General features: G+C 41.4%; 1 protein-coding gene across 1 annotated transcript in view; it reads right to left on the minus strand.

The window, feature by feature from the left end:
* Positions 1-15,683, minus strand: part of LOC139757885 (uncharacterized) — a 686,077-nt gene that overhangs the window by 232,918 nt on the left and 437,476 nt on the right. Inside the window, 3 exon segments of the mRNA XM_071678807.1 lie at positions 6,489-6,652; positions 6,930-7,232; positions 14,476-14,681. Coding sequence (XP_071534908.1) covers positions 6,489-6,652; positions 6,930-7,232; positions 14,476-14,681 — 673 coding nt within the window.

The raw sequence follows: 15,683 nt of genomic DNA on the forward strand, positions 1-15,683 counted from the left end.
CTTTTACTACCTCTTCTCTGTTTACCAACTCATTTTCCCTAACCCTCGCACTTTGCACACCACCTCGACCAAAACACCCTATATCTGCCACTCTATCATCAAACACATTCAACAAACCTTCAAAATACTCACTCCATCTCCTTCTCACATCACCACTACTTGTTATCACCTCCCCATTTGCGCCCTTCACTGAAGTTCCCATTTGCTCCCTTGTCTTACGCACTTTATTTACCTCCTTCCAGAACATCTTTTTATATATATATATATATATATATATATATATATATATATATATATATATATTTTTTGCTTTGTCGCTGTCTCCCGCGTTTGCGAGGTAGCGCAAGGAAACAGACGAAAGAAATGGCCCAACCCACCCCCATACCCATGTATATACATACGTCCACACACGCAAATATACATACCTACACAGCTTTCCATGGTTTATCCCAGACGCTTCACATGCCCTGATTCAATCCACTGACAGCACGTCATCCCCGGTATACCACATCGATCCAATTCACTCTATTCCTTACCCTCCTTTCACCCTCCTGCATGTTCAGGCCTCGATCACACAAAATCTTTTTCACTCCATCTTTCCACCTCCAATTTGGTCTCCCACTTCTCGTTCCCTCCACCTCCGACACATATATCCTCTTGGTCAATCTTTCCTCACTCATTCTCTCCATGTGCCCAAACCATTTCAAAACACCCTCTTCTGCTCTCTCAACCACGCTCTTTTTATTTCCACACATCTCTCTTACCCTTACGTTACTTACTCGATTAAACCACCTCACACCACACATTGTCCTCAAACATCTCATTTCCAGCACATCCATCCTCCTGCGCACAACTCTATCCATAGCCCACGCCTCACAACCATACAACATTGTTGGAACCACTATTCCTTCAAACATACCCATTTTTGCTTTCCGAGATAATGTTCTCAACTTCCCCACATTCTTCAAGGCTCCCAGGATTTTCGCCCCCTCCCCCACACTATGATCCATTTCCGCTTCCATGGTTCCATCCGCTGCCAGATCCACTCCCAGATATCTAAAACACTTTACTTCCTCCAGTTTTTCTCCATTCAAACTTACCTCCCAATTGACTTGACCCTCAACCCTACTGTACCTAATTACCTTACTCTTATTCACATTTACTCTTAACTTTAACTTTCTTCTTTCACACACTTTACCAAACTCAGTCACCAGCTTCTGCAGTTTCTCACATGAATCAGCCACCAGCGCTGTATCATCAGCGAACAACAACTGACTCACTTCCCAAGCTCTCTTATCCCCAACAGACTTCATACTTGCCCCTCTTTCCAAAACTCTTGCATTCACCTCCCTAACAGCCCCATCCATAAACAAATTAAACAACCATGGCGACATCACACACCCCTGCCGCAAACCTACATTCACTGAGAACCAATCACTTTCCTCTCTTCCTACACGTACACATGCCTTACATCCTCGATAAAAACTTTTCACTGCTTCTAACAACTTGCCTCCCACACCATATATTCTTAATACCTTCCACAGAGCATCTCTATAAACTCTATCATATGCCTTCTCCAGATCCATAAATGCTACATACAAATCCATTTGCTTTTCTAAATATTTCTCACATATATTCTTCAAGGCAAACACCTGATCCACACATCCTCTACCACTTCTGAAACCACACTCCTCTTCCCCAATCTGATGCTCTGTACATGTCTTCACCCTCTCAATCAATACCCTCCCATATAATTTACCAGGAATACTCAACAAACTTATACCTCTGTAATTTGAGCACTCACTCTTATCCCGTTTGCCTTTGTATAAAGGCACTATGCACGCATTCTGCCAATCTTCAGGCACCTCACCATGAGTCATACATACATTAAATAACCTTACCAACCAGTCAATAATACAGTCACACCCTTTTTTAATAAATTCCACTACAATACCATCCAAACCTGCTGCCTTGCCGGCTTTCATCTTTACCAAATCATTTTCCCTAACCCTCTCACTTTGCACACCACCTCGACCAAAACACCCTATATCTGCCACTCTATCATCAAACACACTCAACAAACCTTCAAAATACTCACTCCATCTCCTTCTCACATCACCAGTGTGGTTTCAGAAGTGGTAGAGGATGTGTGGATCAGGTGTTTGCTTTGAAGAATGTATGTGAGAAATACTTAGAAAAGCAAATGGATTTGTATGTAGCGTTTATGGATCTGGAGAAGGCATATGATAGAGATGCTCTGTGGAAGGTATTAAGAATATATGGTGTGGGAGGCAAACCTGCTGCCTTGCCGGCTTTCATCTTTCGCAAAGCTTTTACTACCTCTTCTCCGTATACCAAATCATTTTCCCTAACACTCTCACTTTGCACACCACCTCGACCAAAGCACCCTATATCCGCCACTCTATCATCAAACACATTCAACAAACCTTCAAAATACTCACTCCATCTCCTTCTCACACCATCAGTGTGGTTTCAGAAGTGGTAGAGGATGTGTGGATCAGGTGTTTGCTTTGAAGAATGTATGTGAGAAATACTTAGAAAAGCAAATGGATTTGTATGTAGCATTTATGGATCTGGAGAAGGCATATGATAGAGATGCTCTGTGGAAGGTATTAAGAATATATGGTGTGGGAGGCAAGTTGTTAGAAGCAGTGAAAAGTTTTTATCGAGGATGTAAGGCATGTGTACGTGTAGGAAGAGAGGAAAGTGATTGGTTCTCAGTGAATGTAGGTTTGCGGCAGGGGTGTGTGATGTCTCCATGGTTGTTTAATTTGTTTATGGATGGGGTTGTTAGGGAGGTAAATGCAAGAGTTTTGGAAAGAGGGGCAAGTATGAAGTCTGTTGGGGATGAGAGAGCTTGGGAAGTGAGTCAGTTGTTGTTCACTGATGATACAGCGCTGGTGGCTGATTCATGTGAGAAACTGCAGAAGCTGGTGACTGAGTTTGGTAAAGTGTGTGAAAGAAGAAAGTTAAGAGTAAATGTGAATAAGAGCAAGGTTATTAGGTACAGTAGGGTTGAGGGTCAAGTCAATTGGGAGGTAAGTTTGAATGGAGAAAAACTGGAGGAAGTAAAGTGTTTTAGATATCTGGGAGTGGATCTGGCAGTGGATGGAACCATGGAAGCAGAAGTGAATCATAGGGTGGGGGAAGGGGCAAAAATCCTGGGAGCCTTGAAGAATGTGTGGAAGTTGAGAACATTATCTCGGAAAGCAAAAATGGGTATGTTTGAAGGAATAGTGGTTCCAACAATGATGTATGGTTGCGAGGCGTGGGCTATGGATAGAGTTGTGCGCAGGAGGATGGATGTGCTGGAAACGAGATGTTTGAGGACAATGTGTGGTGTGAGATGGTTTGATTGAGTAAGTAATGTAAGGGTAAGAGAGATGTGTGGAAATAAAAAGAGCGTGGTTGAGAGAGCAGAAGAGGGTGTTTTGAAATGGTTTGGGCACATGGAGAGAGAGTGAGGAAAGATTGACCAAGAGGATATGTGTGTCGGAGGTGGAGGGAACGAGGAGAAGTGGGAGACCAAATTGGAGGTGGAAAGATGGAGCGAAAAAGATTTTGTGTGATCGGGGCCTGAACATGCAGGAGGGTGAAAGGAGGGCAAGGAATAGAGTGAAGTGGATCGATTTGGTATACCGGGGTTGAAGTGCTGTCAGTGGATTGAATCAGGGCATGTGAAGCGTCTGGGGTAAACCATGGAAAGTTGTGTGGGGCCTGGATGTGGAAAGGGTGCTGTGGTTTCGGGCATTATTGCATGACAGCTAGAGACTAAGTGTTGACGAATGGGGCCTTTGTTGTCTTTTCCTAGTGCTACCTCGCACACATGAGGGGGGAGGGGGATGGTATGCCATGTGTGGCGAGGTGGCAATGGGAATGAATAAAGGCAGACAGTGTGAATTGTGTGCATGGCTATATATATGTATGTGTCTGTGTGTGTATATATATGTGTACAATGAGATGTATAGGTATGTATATTTGCGTGTGTGGACGTGTATGTATATACATTGTGTATGGGGGTGGGTTAGGCCATTTCTTTCGTCTGTTTCCTTGCGCTACCTCACAAACGCGGGAGATAGCGACAAAGCAAAATAAATAAATAAATAAATGCAATTGAGTGGGAGATGTATAAAAGAAAGAGACAGGAGGTCAAGAGAAAGGTGCAAGAGGTGAAAAAAAGGGCAAATGAGAGTTGGGGTGAGAGAGTATCATTAAATTTTAGGGAGAATAAAAAGATGTTCTGGAAGGAGGTAAATAAAGTGCGTAAGACAAGGGAGCAAATGGGAACTTCAGTGAAGGGCGCAAATGGGGAGGTGATAACAAGTAGTGGTGATGTGAGAAGGAGATGGAGTGAGTATTTTGAAGGTTTGTTGAATGTGTTTGATGATAGAGTGGCAGATATAGGGTGTTTTGGTCGAGGTGGTGTGCAAAGTGAGAGGGTTAGGGAAAATGATTTGGTAAACAGAGAAGAGGTAGTGAAAGCTTTGCGGAAGATGAAAGCCGGCAAGGCAGCAGGTTTGGATGGTATTGCAGTGGAATTTATTAAAAAGGGGGTGACTGTATTGTGGACTGGTTGGTAAGGTTATTTAATGTATGTATGACTCATGGTGAGGTGCCTGAGGATTGGCGGAATGCGTGCATAGTGCCATTGTACAAAGGCAAAGGGGATAAGAGTGAGTGCTCAAATTACAGAGGTATAAGTTTGTTGAGTATTCCTGGTAAATTATATGGGAGGGTATTGATTGAGAGGGTGAAGGCATGTACAGAGCATCAGATTGGGGAAGAGCAGTGTGGTTTCAGAAGTGGTAGAGGATGTGTGGATCAGGTGTTTGCTTTGAAGAATGTATGTGAGAAATACTTAGAAAAGCAAATGGATTTGTATGTAGCATTTATGGATCTGGAGAAGGCATATGATAGAGTTAATAGAGATGCTCTGTGGAAGGTATTAAGAATATATGGTGTGGGAGGAAAGTTGTTAGAAGCAGTGAAAAGTTTTTATCGAGGATGTAAGGCATGTGTACGTGTAGGAAGAGAGGAAAGTGATTGGTTCTCAGTGAATGTAGGTTTGCGGCAGGGGTGTGTGATGTCTCCATGGTTGTTTAATTTGTTTATGGATGGGGTTGTTAGGGAGGTAAATGCAAGAGTTTTGGAAAGAGGGGCAAGTATGAAGTCTGTTGGGGATGAGAGAGCTTGGGAAGTGAGTCAGTTGTTGTTCGCTGATGATACAGCGCTGGTGGCTGATTCATGTGAGAAACTGCAGAAGCTGGTGACTGAGTTTGGAAAAGTGTGTGGAAGAAGAAAGTTAAGAGTAAATGTGAATAAGAGCAAGGTTATTAGATACAGTAGGGTTGAGGGTCAAGTCAATTGGGAGGTGAGTTTGAATGGAGAAAAACTGGAGGAAGTGAAGTGTTTTAGATATCTGGGAGTGGATCTGGCAGCGGATGGAACCATGGAAGCGGAAGTGGATCATAGGGTGGGGGAGGGGGCGAAAATCCTGGGGGCCTTGAAGAATGTGTGGAAGTCGAGAACATTATCTCGGAAAGCAAAAATGGGTATGTTTGAAGGAATAGTGGTTCCAACAATGTTGTATGGTTGCGAGGCGTGGGCTATGGATAGAGTTGTGCGCAGGAGGATGGATGTGCTGGAAATGAGATGTTTGAGGACAATGTGTGGTGTGAGGTGGTTTGATCGAGTGAGTAACGTAAGGGTAAGAGAGATGTGTGGAAATAAAAAGAGCGTGGTTGAGAGAGCAGAAGAGGGTGTTTTGAAGTGGTTTGGGCACATGGAGAGGATGAGTGAGGAAAGATTGACCAAGAGGATATATGTGTTGGAGGTGGAGGGAACAAGGAGAAGAGGGAGACCAAATTGGAGGTGGAAAGATGGAGTGAAAAAGATTTTGTGTGATCGGGGCCTGAACATGCAGGAGGGTGAAAGGAGGGCAAGGAATAGAGTGAATTGGAGCGATGTGGTATACCGGGGTTGACGTGCTGTCAGTGGATTGAATCAAGGCATGTGAAGCGTCTGGGGTAAACCATGGAAAGCTGTGTAGGTATGTATATTTGCGTGTGTGGACGTATGTATATACATGTGTATGGGGGTGGGTTGGGCCATTTCTTTCGTCTGTTTCCTTGCGCTACCTCGCAAATGCGGGAGACAGCGTCAAAAAAAAAAAAAAAAAAAAAATATGGTAGCAATGCATGGGATACAATTAAAAGCATTAATGGCTATATATTTCACCATTAAGGCAGAGACAAAGCAATTCAAGAATTCTGATTGAACTGTATATGACAAAACTGCTGTGAGAAGAAAATCAAGCACTGTATCAATACGTATACAGCCCAGCTAAAGAGAATGGGTTAATATTAGTCTGAATCTGTAGGAACAAATCAAAATTTAGGGTTGAACTATAACTGTAATAAAAAAAAAAATAACATATCAAACTGATAAATACTTTAACATATTCTTACCCTGCAGTCAAGTGTTTCTTTAACTGGTTTGCTGTTATGGAACCAGGTAATAGTTGGAGGTGGCGAACCTGTGACATGGCACTCCAACTTAAACTTTTGTCCTGCCCGTGCCATTACATTACTTAAAGGCATGGTGAATTTTGGTCGTTCTGAATGTTCAATAGCTGTAAACAAAGAAATGAACATACAATAGTACATCTTTCAAACTGCTTATATAACTTTAAGTATACTCATTCTAATCAATGCATCAAACTAACTATGTTGTCTTTTAATCCCTTCCCATTTACATGAAGTTAATCAGTTACATATAGACACAAATTTCTGGAGCTAATATGGCCAACATTGCAGACTGACAAAATGGCAGGTACACCCAGTTCATTTTGGGAGGATTTATTAATCTGCTACCCTATTCAAAATACAATTAGTATTTAAGGAACTTACCTGTCACTGTCAGCTTAGCTTTGGTAATGTCTTCTCCCAAGTCATTTGTTGCTTTGCAGGAATATTCAGCCTGATCCTCCAAAAATACCTCCTCAAACCTCAACACACATTCACCATTATTGAAAGTAATAACATAATCAGGTGATTCATCAACACAGTTCCCATCTTTGGTCCAGGACACAACAGGGAGAGGGTGACCTTCAACGGTAGCTTCCAACTGGAATGATGAGCCTTCTTTCGCAGTGCTGTCAACAAGTCTCTTGGTAAATGATGGCGGTGCTAGCACCTCTACAGGTTCAGCCTCTGTGGCAAGAAGTGAGTACTAGCATTAGAATATTTACTAACTTTTGACACAAGCTCCAAATCTTTTACATGGAGATTGTCTATGATAAAGATGTAGAAAATCAAAAGAATCACCCTAAATGTTGAAATACTGGCCCTTTTAAAACATTTTTTCATTCTCTCTGAAATCCACTGATACTCTCTTCCAATCTCTTGCCCAATTTTTCAACTGTTGCAGATTTCTCAACTTTCTACTCCTCTCAATCACTTACACTTCTTTCCTGCATATACTGACCATCATCTCCCTTTTCCGTCTGAATAACAATTCAATCTTCTCATTCCACCAATCATGACCCCTTCTCATATATTCACATCCTATCTTCTGAGTGCCATACACTTCAACTACACACTTAAGCATTGGTTCTCTAAGTAACTTCAATTTCTCTTTTACTTTCTCTAGTTTTATTCATTCTCATCCTAAGTCATTCTTCACTTAATCTCCCAAATATCTGCTTACCAGCCACTATTCTAAGCTTAGTCACATTCATTCTTTTACATTTACATCTCTTTTTTTCTTGAATACATCATAAACATCTCTTTCTCACTTCTACCAAGAAATAAAAAAATTCCACCTGCTGCCCCTTTCACCATGCGCACATTCAACAACCTCTCCTTTCAACATATGTCAATTAGTACATAATCCATCAATGTGTACTAGATTCTAGATACTCTCCCTAAATATGATAATGCATGCCCTTTTTCTTAAACCATGTAGTCCTCTTTCAAGACACACCTTGAAAAGTTTTCCACATTTCTTTTTACACCAGGGACCCTATGCCTTCCCAGTTATGCCTTTCATTCCCATATCATCCATCCTTGCATTCAGATCCCAGAATTATGACTGATTTGACCCATTGCAAGAAAACTGCCAAAGCGCTCACTCACCACCCTCTAAAGGTGCATCTTCTTTTTCACTCATTTCACTTCCAAGTTCATAAGCACTAACAGCCACCTATGTCTCACAGTCTACTGCCAGTCTAATCCACAGCAACCTTAAACTTAGTTCCTTGGACTCTTTAAAACAGTTCCAAAGCTTATACCCAATCATTAGTGCCACTACTTCCTTTCCTCTTGTCCTGTCACTAACACCAGATTTCATCCCTTAAATTAACCTGAAACTCTACATCTTTCCTGTTTTACAGAGGGATATCTTAATACCATGAAATTTGCTTGACTGTGTTAAAACATTTGAGTTTCAGAATGCTTCTTCTTGACGCTACAAAATATCTGAAATTTGGTACAAAGCATCTACCTAACTCTCATATCCATGATGCCTGTTCCCTGTGGGAACTCCCTCAAGGGGGTGGCCACTGCAAAAGTCTCCATATCTGGTGAACTCCAGTGCTCCTTTCTAGGCTTTACTGCCTCATCATCAGCTGGCCACTGGTAGAGGACAACTCTAGTGCAGTGTCTTCAAAGGTTCCAATCAAATGCTCCCTCCAAGTACTTTTACCTTATGTGTCTACCAAATGTTCCAACCTACTTATTCTACCTAATGCTCCTGCTTAATATTCCTACCTCCTACTTCTACCTAATGCTCCTGTCTAATGTTCCTGCTTAATACTTCTACCTAATGCTCTTAACATTTTGACATTACTATTCTTCTTATTTATACGAATAAATCCACAACAGCAATAGAGAGGATAGTTGATCCTTTTGCATCCTTGTAAGCACACACATCAAGTTGGACACCTCAATATGGTTCTCCTCTGGTACCTTACTAAGATTCTCCAACAACTTCACAGCACCAGCTCAGGGGTATGCCAAGCTCTTCATGCCAAAATGATGCAAGTGTCTTTCATACTTTCAAGCCATGGGTGCAATGAGACATAATCTATTGTAAAGTATCTTTTTTTCTTTTTTTAATATTACACTAATTTGGGGGTACCTGTCCCCATCTGCTGAAAGATTTCATTTTAAACAGTTTTCAACAAAATACTCAAATAAACTGACAACATACTTTCCTGACCCTAACTCACTGATGCAGGGGTGCCAATGCTGTTCCCTGTGGGGTGGGGTGGCACCAGGAATGAATATGTACATGGGTACATATATATGTATATGGCTGTCTATGTATTTGTATATGCATGTATATGTGTATATGCTGATATGTATAAGTATGTATATGTTCAGGCCCCGATCACTCAAAATCTTTTTCACTCCCTCTTTCCACCTCCAATTTGGTCTCCCACTTCTCCTCGTTCCCTCCACCTCCGACACATATATCCTCTTGGTCAATCATTCCTCACTCATTCTCTCTATGTGCCCAAACCATATCAAAACACCCTCTTCTGCTCTCTCAACCACGCTCTTTTTATTTCCACACATCTCTCTTACCCTTACGTTACTCACTCGATCAAACCACCTCACACCACACATTGTCCTCAAACACCTCATTTCCAGCACATCCATCCTCCTGCGCACAACTCTATCCATAGCCCACGCCTCGCAACCATACAACATTGTTGGAACCACTATTCCTTCAAACATACCCATTTTTGCTTTCCGAGATAATGTTCTCGACTTCCACACATTCTTCAAGGCCCCCAGAATTTTCGCCCCCTCCCCCACCCTATGATCCACTTCCGCTTCCATGGTTCCATCCGCTGCCAGATCCACTCCCAGATATCTAAAACACTTCACTTCCTCCAGTTTTTCTCCATTCAAACTCACCTCCCAATTGACTTGACCCTCAACCCTACTGTACCTAATAACCTTGCTCTTATTCACATTTACTCTTAACTTTCTTCTTCCACACACTTTACCAAACTCAGTCACCAGCTTCTGCAGTTTCTCACATGAATCAGCCACCAGCGCTGTATCATCAGCGAACAACAACTGACTCATTTCCCAAGCTCTCTCATCCCCAACAGACTTCATACTTGCCCCTCTTTCCAAAACTCTTGCATTTACCTCCCTAACAACCCCATCCATAAACAAATTAAACAACCATGGAGACATCACACACCCCTGCCGCAAACCTACATTCACTGAGAACCAATCACTTTCCTCTCTTCCTACACGTACACATGCCTTACATCCTCGATAAAAACTTTTCACTGCTTCTAACAACTTTCCTCCCACACCATATATTCTTAATACCTTCCACAGAGCATCTCTATCAACTCTATCATATGCCTTCTCCAGATCCATAAATGCTACATACAAATCCATTTGCTTTTCTAAGTATTTCTCACATACATTCTTCAAAGCAAACACCTGATCCAAACATCCTCTACCACTTCTGAAACCACACTGCTCTTCCCCGATCTGATGCTCTGTACATGCCTTCACCCTCTCAATCAATACCCTCCCATATAATTTACCAGGAATACTCAACAAACTTATACCTCTGTAATTTGAGCACTCACTCTTATCCCCTTTGCCTTTGTACAATGGCACTATGCACGCATTCCGCCAATCCTCAGGCACCTCACCATGAGTCATACATACATTAAATAACCTTACCAACCAGTCCACAATACAGTCACCCCCTTTTTTAATAAATTCCACTGCAATACCATCCAAACCTGCTGCCTTGCCGGCTTTCATCTTCCGCATAGCTTTCACTACCTCTTCTCTGTTTACCAAATCATTTTCCCTAACCCTCTCACTTTGCACACCACCTCGACCAAAACACCCTATATCTGCCACTCTATCATCAAACACATTCAACAAACCTTCAAAATACTCACTCCATCTCCTTCTCACATCACCACTACTTGTTATCACCTCCCCATTTGCGCCCTTCACTGAAGTTCCCATTTGCTCCCTTGTCTTACGCACTTTATTTACCTCCTTCCAGAACATCTTTTTATTCTCTCTAAAATTTAATGATACTCTCTCACCCCAACTCTCATTTGCCCTTTTTTTCACCTCTTGCACCTTTCTCTTGACCTCCTGTCTCTTTTTATACATCTCCCACTCAATTGCATTTTTTCCCTGCAAAAATCGTCCAAATGCCTCTCTCTTCTCTTTCACTAATACTCTTACTTCTTCATCCCACCACTCACTACCCTTTCTAATCAACCCACCTCCCACTCTTCTCATGCCACAAGCATCTTTTGCGCAATCCATCACTGATTCCCTAAATACATCCCATTCCTCCCCCACTCCCCTTACTTCCATTGTTCTCACCTTTTTCCATTCTGTACTCAGTCTCTCCTGGTACTTCCTCACACAGGTCTCCTTCCCAAGCTCACTTACTCTCACCACCCTCTTCACCCCAACATTCACTCTTCTTTTCTGAAAACCCATACAAATCTTCACCTTAGCCTCCACAAGATAATGATCAGACATCCCTCCAGTTGCACCTCTCAGCACATTAACATCCAAAAGTCTCTCTTTCGCACGCCTGTCAATTAACACGTAATCCAATAACGCTCTCTGGCCATCTCTCCTACTTACATAAGTATACTTATGTATATCTCGCTTTTTAAACCAGGTATTCCCAATCATCAGTCCTTTTTCAGCACATAAATCTACAAGCTCTTCACCATTTCCATTTACAACACTGAACACCCCATGTATACCAATTATTCCCTCAACTGCCACATTACTCACCTTTGCATTCAAATCACCCATCACTATAACCCGGTCTCGTGCATCAAAACCACTAACACACTCATTCAGCTGCTCCCAAAACACTTGTCTCTCATGATCTTTCTTCTCATGCCCAGGTGCATATGCACCAATAATCACCCACCTCTCTCCATCAACTTTCAGTTTTACCCATATTAATCGAGAATTTACTTTCTTACATTCTATCACATACTCCCACAACTCCTGTTTCAGGAGTATTGCTACTCCTTCCCTTGCTCTTGTCCTCTCACTAACCCCTGACTTTACTCCCCAGACATTCCCAAACCACTCTTCCCCTTTACCCTTGAGCTTCGTTTCACTCAGAGCCAGAACATCCAGGTTCCTTTCCTCAAACATACTACCTATCTACCCCTTCTCTGTTCCCTCTTTTGGAAAATTAAAAAAAAAAAAAAAAAAAAAAAAAAAAAAGTGAGAGGGGAGGATTTCCAGCCCCCCGCTCCCTCCCCTTTTAGTCGCCTTCTACGACACGCAGGGAATACGTGGGAAGTATTCTTTCTCCCCTAAGGATAGGGGAGAAAGAATACTTCCCACATATTCCCTGCGTGTCGTAGAAAGCGACTAAAAGGGAAGGGAGCGGGGGGCTGGAAATCCTCCCCTCTCACTTTTTTTTTTTTTTTTTTTTTTTTTTTTTCCAAAAGAGGGAACAGAGAAGGGGCCCAGGTGAGGATATTCCCTCAAGGGCCCAGTCCTCTGTTCTCAACGCTACCTCGGTAATGCGGGAAATGGCGAATAGTATGAAAGAAAAAAGAAAGATATATATATATATATATATATATATATATATATATATATATATATATATATATATATATATATATATATCTTTTTCTTTTCTTTCAAACTATTTGCCATTTCCTGCATTAGCAAAGTAGCGTTAAGAACAGAGGACTGGGCCTCTGAGGGAATATCCTCACCTGGCCTCCTTCTCTGTTCCTTCTTTTGGAAAATTAAAAAAAAAAACAAAAGGGGAGGATTTCCAGCCCCCCGCTCCCTCCCCTTTTAGTCGCCTTCTACAACACGCAGGGAATACGTGGGAAGTATTCTTTCTCCCCTATCCCCAGGGATAATATATATATATATATATATATATATATATATATATATATATATATATATATATATATATATATATATATATATATATTTTTTTTTTTTTTTATACTTTGCCGCTGTCTCCCACGTTTGCGAGGTAGCGCAAGGAAACAGACGAAAGAAATGGCCCAACCCCCCCCCCCACACACATGTATATACATACGTCCACACACACAAATATACATACCTATACAGCTTTCCATGGTTTACCCCAGACGCTTCACATGCCTTGATTCAATCCACTGACAGCACGTCAGCCCCGGTATACCACATCGCTCCAATTCACTCTATTCCTTGCCCTCCTTTCACCCTCCTGCATGTTCAGGCCCCGATCACACAAAATCTTTTTCACTCCATCTTTCCACCTCCAATTTGGTCTCCCTCTTCTCCTTGTTCCCTTCACCTCCGACACATATATCCTCTTGGTCAATCTTTCCTCACTCATCCTCTCCATGTGCCCAAACCACTTCAAAACACCCTCTTCTGCTCTCTCAACCACGCTCTTTTTATTTCCACACATCTCTCTTACCCTTACGTTACTCACTCGATCAAACCACCTCACACCACACATTGTCCTCAAACATCTCATTTCCAGCACATCCATCCTCCTGCGCACAACTCTATCCATAGCCCACGCCTCGCAACCATACAACATTGTTGGAACCACTATTCCTTCAAACATACCCATTTTTGCTTTCCGAGATAATGTTCTCGACTTCCACACATTCTTCAAGGCCCCCAGAATTTTCGCCCCCTCCCCCACCCTATGATCCATACATATGATATATATATGATATATACATATATATATATATATATATATATATATATATATATATATATATATATATATATATATATATACATATATATATATATATATATTTTCTTTCAAACTATTCGCCATTTCCCGCGTTAGCGAGGTAGCGTTAAGAACAGAGAACTGGGCCTTTGAGGGAATATCCTCACCTGGCCCCCTTCTCTGTTCCTTCTTTTGGAAAAATAAAAAAAAAAATAATGAGAGGGGAGGATTTCCAGCCCCCCGGCTCCCTCCCCTTACAGTCGCCTTCTACGACACGCAGGGAATACGTGGGAAGTATTCTTTCTCCCCTATCCCCAGGGAATATATATATATATATATATATATATATATATATATATATATATATATATATATATATATATATATATATATATAATCTTTTATACTTAATTACTGTCTCCCGCGTTAGCAAGGTAGTGCAAGGAAACAGACAAAAGAGTGGCCCAACCCACCCACATACACATGTACATACATAAGAGCCCACACACACACATATACATACATAAAAAATATAAATATACATATACATACACAGACATATACATATATACATATGTACATATTCATACTTGCTGTCTTCATCCATTCCCGTCGCCACTCCACCTTTCCATGGTTTACCCCAAACACTTCACATGCCCTGATTCAGTCCATTGTTCCATTTCACTCTATTCTTTGCATGCCTCTCACCTTTAACAGTTAGTGTTGCTGAGGTTTCAGCCATGCCTGCACCATTTACAGCTCTGCAGGTAAATAGAGCAGAGTCCTCAGTGAAAGTCTCTTCAATTGTAAGGGTACAAACACCTTCTTCAAAGCTTGTTTTATAATCTGGGTTGGCTGTGATGCTCATGTTATCTTTCAGCCACTCAACCTCTGGCATTGGCATACCCAAAACCCTGCAATTAGAAATTCAAAATCAAAAGCCATGGATACAACAATTTTTCTGTACCTGTGAATACTGAAGGTGCCAGTATTAGGTTAAGAACAGTGAATAAGTGGTGAACTCCAGTACCGCTTCTCAGCCTTTTAGAACCCTTTACAGGTCACTGGGAAAGGGCAACTCCAGCACAGACTCTTTTGCCACAGCTAACCCCTTCAGAGAGTTCTCAAAGGGAACAGACAAAAGATATATGGATAGATAAATAGAATAATAGATTACTTACAATTCTTAGGGTATCATGATGAAGGCTGAAAACACTCTACACACTGAGAATGTTCCAGATTGATCCTTCAAAGCTATAAATGAATGAAGCTGAAATGGCAGTGTCTAGACTCTGAAGATTACTTGTGCGGATCATTTCACTTAAAGATTAGAACCCAACCACTTGTCATTCCTTTAAAAGTTCTGCAAACTTGTAAGATTCCTAAAAAAATCTAAGAAGATAAGAAGAAAGATAATTTACAATAGATATATAGGAAGCTAATGGCTTGAAAGTCTGACTGCTGGGATAGGGTATTGACATGGAAGGCATCAGAGGATTAGAGTGGGTTGTGTCTTAATTTACTTGCATGAAAATCAGGGCTGCCTCAACCCATGAACTTAAGAAGCATTTAAAATCACCATTTTCCACAAGAATAAGTATATTTTCTTTCCCTTCATAAGTGTTCACAATTTCGCATTTAAGTAAAAAGGTGTCAGGAACAGACAACTTAGCCTTAGAGGGATAAAATCTTCACTTGATTCCTTCATCATTCCTTCTTTCAGAAAGTACTATATGAGGGGAGAATTTCCAACTTCTCACTCCTGTTAGACTTAGCCACATCATATGAAACATAAGAGACTTGTGATGAGTATTCTTTCTTCCCTATATATTTCATTTATATTATTATCCTTGGAACCCCATTCAGAAAGGGTCATGGTGTTCACCAAAGGCCCCTTTTCCAGAGGCTCTTACAGC

The sequence above is a fragment of the Panulirus ornatus genome, chromosome 28 (genome assembly GCF_036320965.1).
Source record: "Panulirus ornatus isolate Po-2019 chromosome 28, ASM3632096v1, whole genome shotgun sequence".
NCBI lineage: Eukaryota > Metazoa > Arthropoda > Malacostraca > Decapoda > Palinuridae > Panulirus > Panulirus ornatus.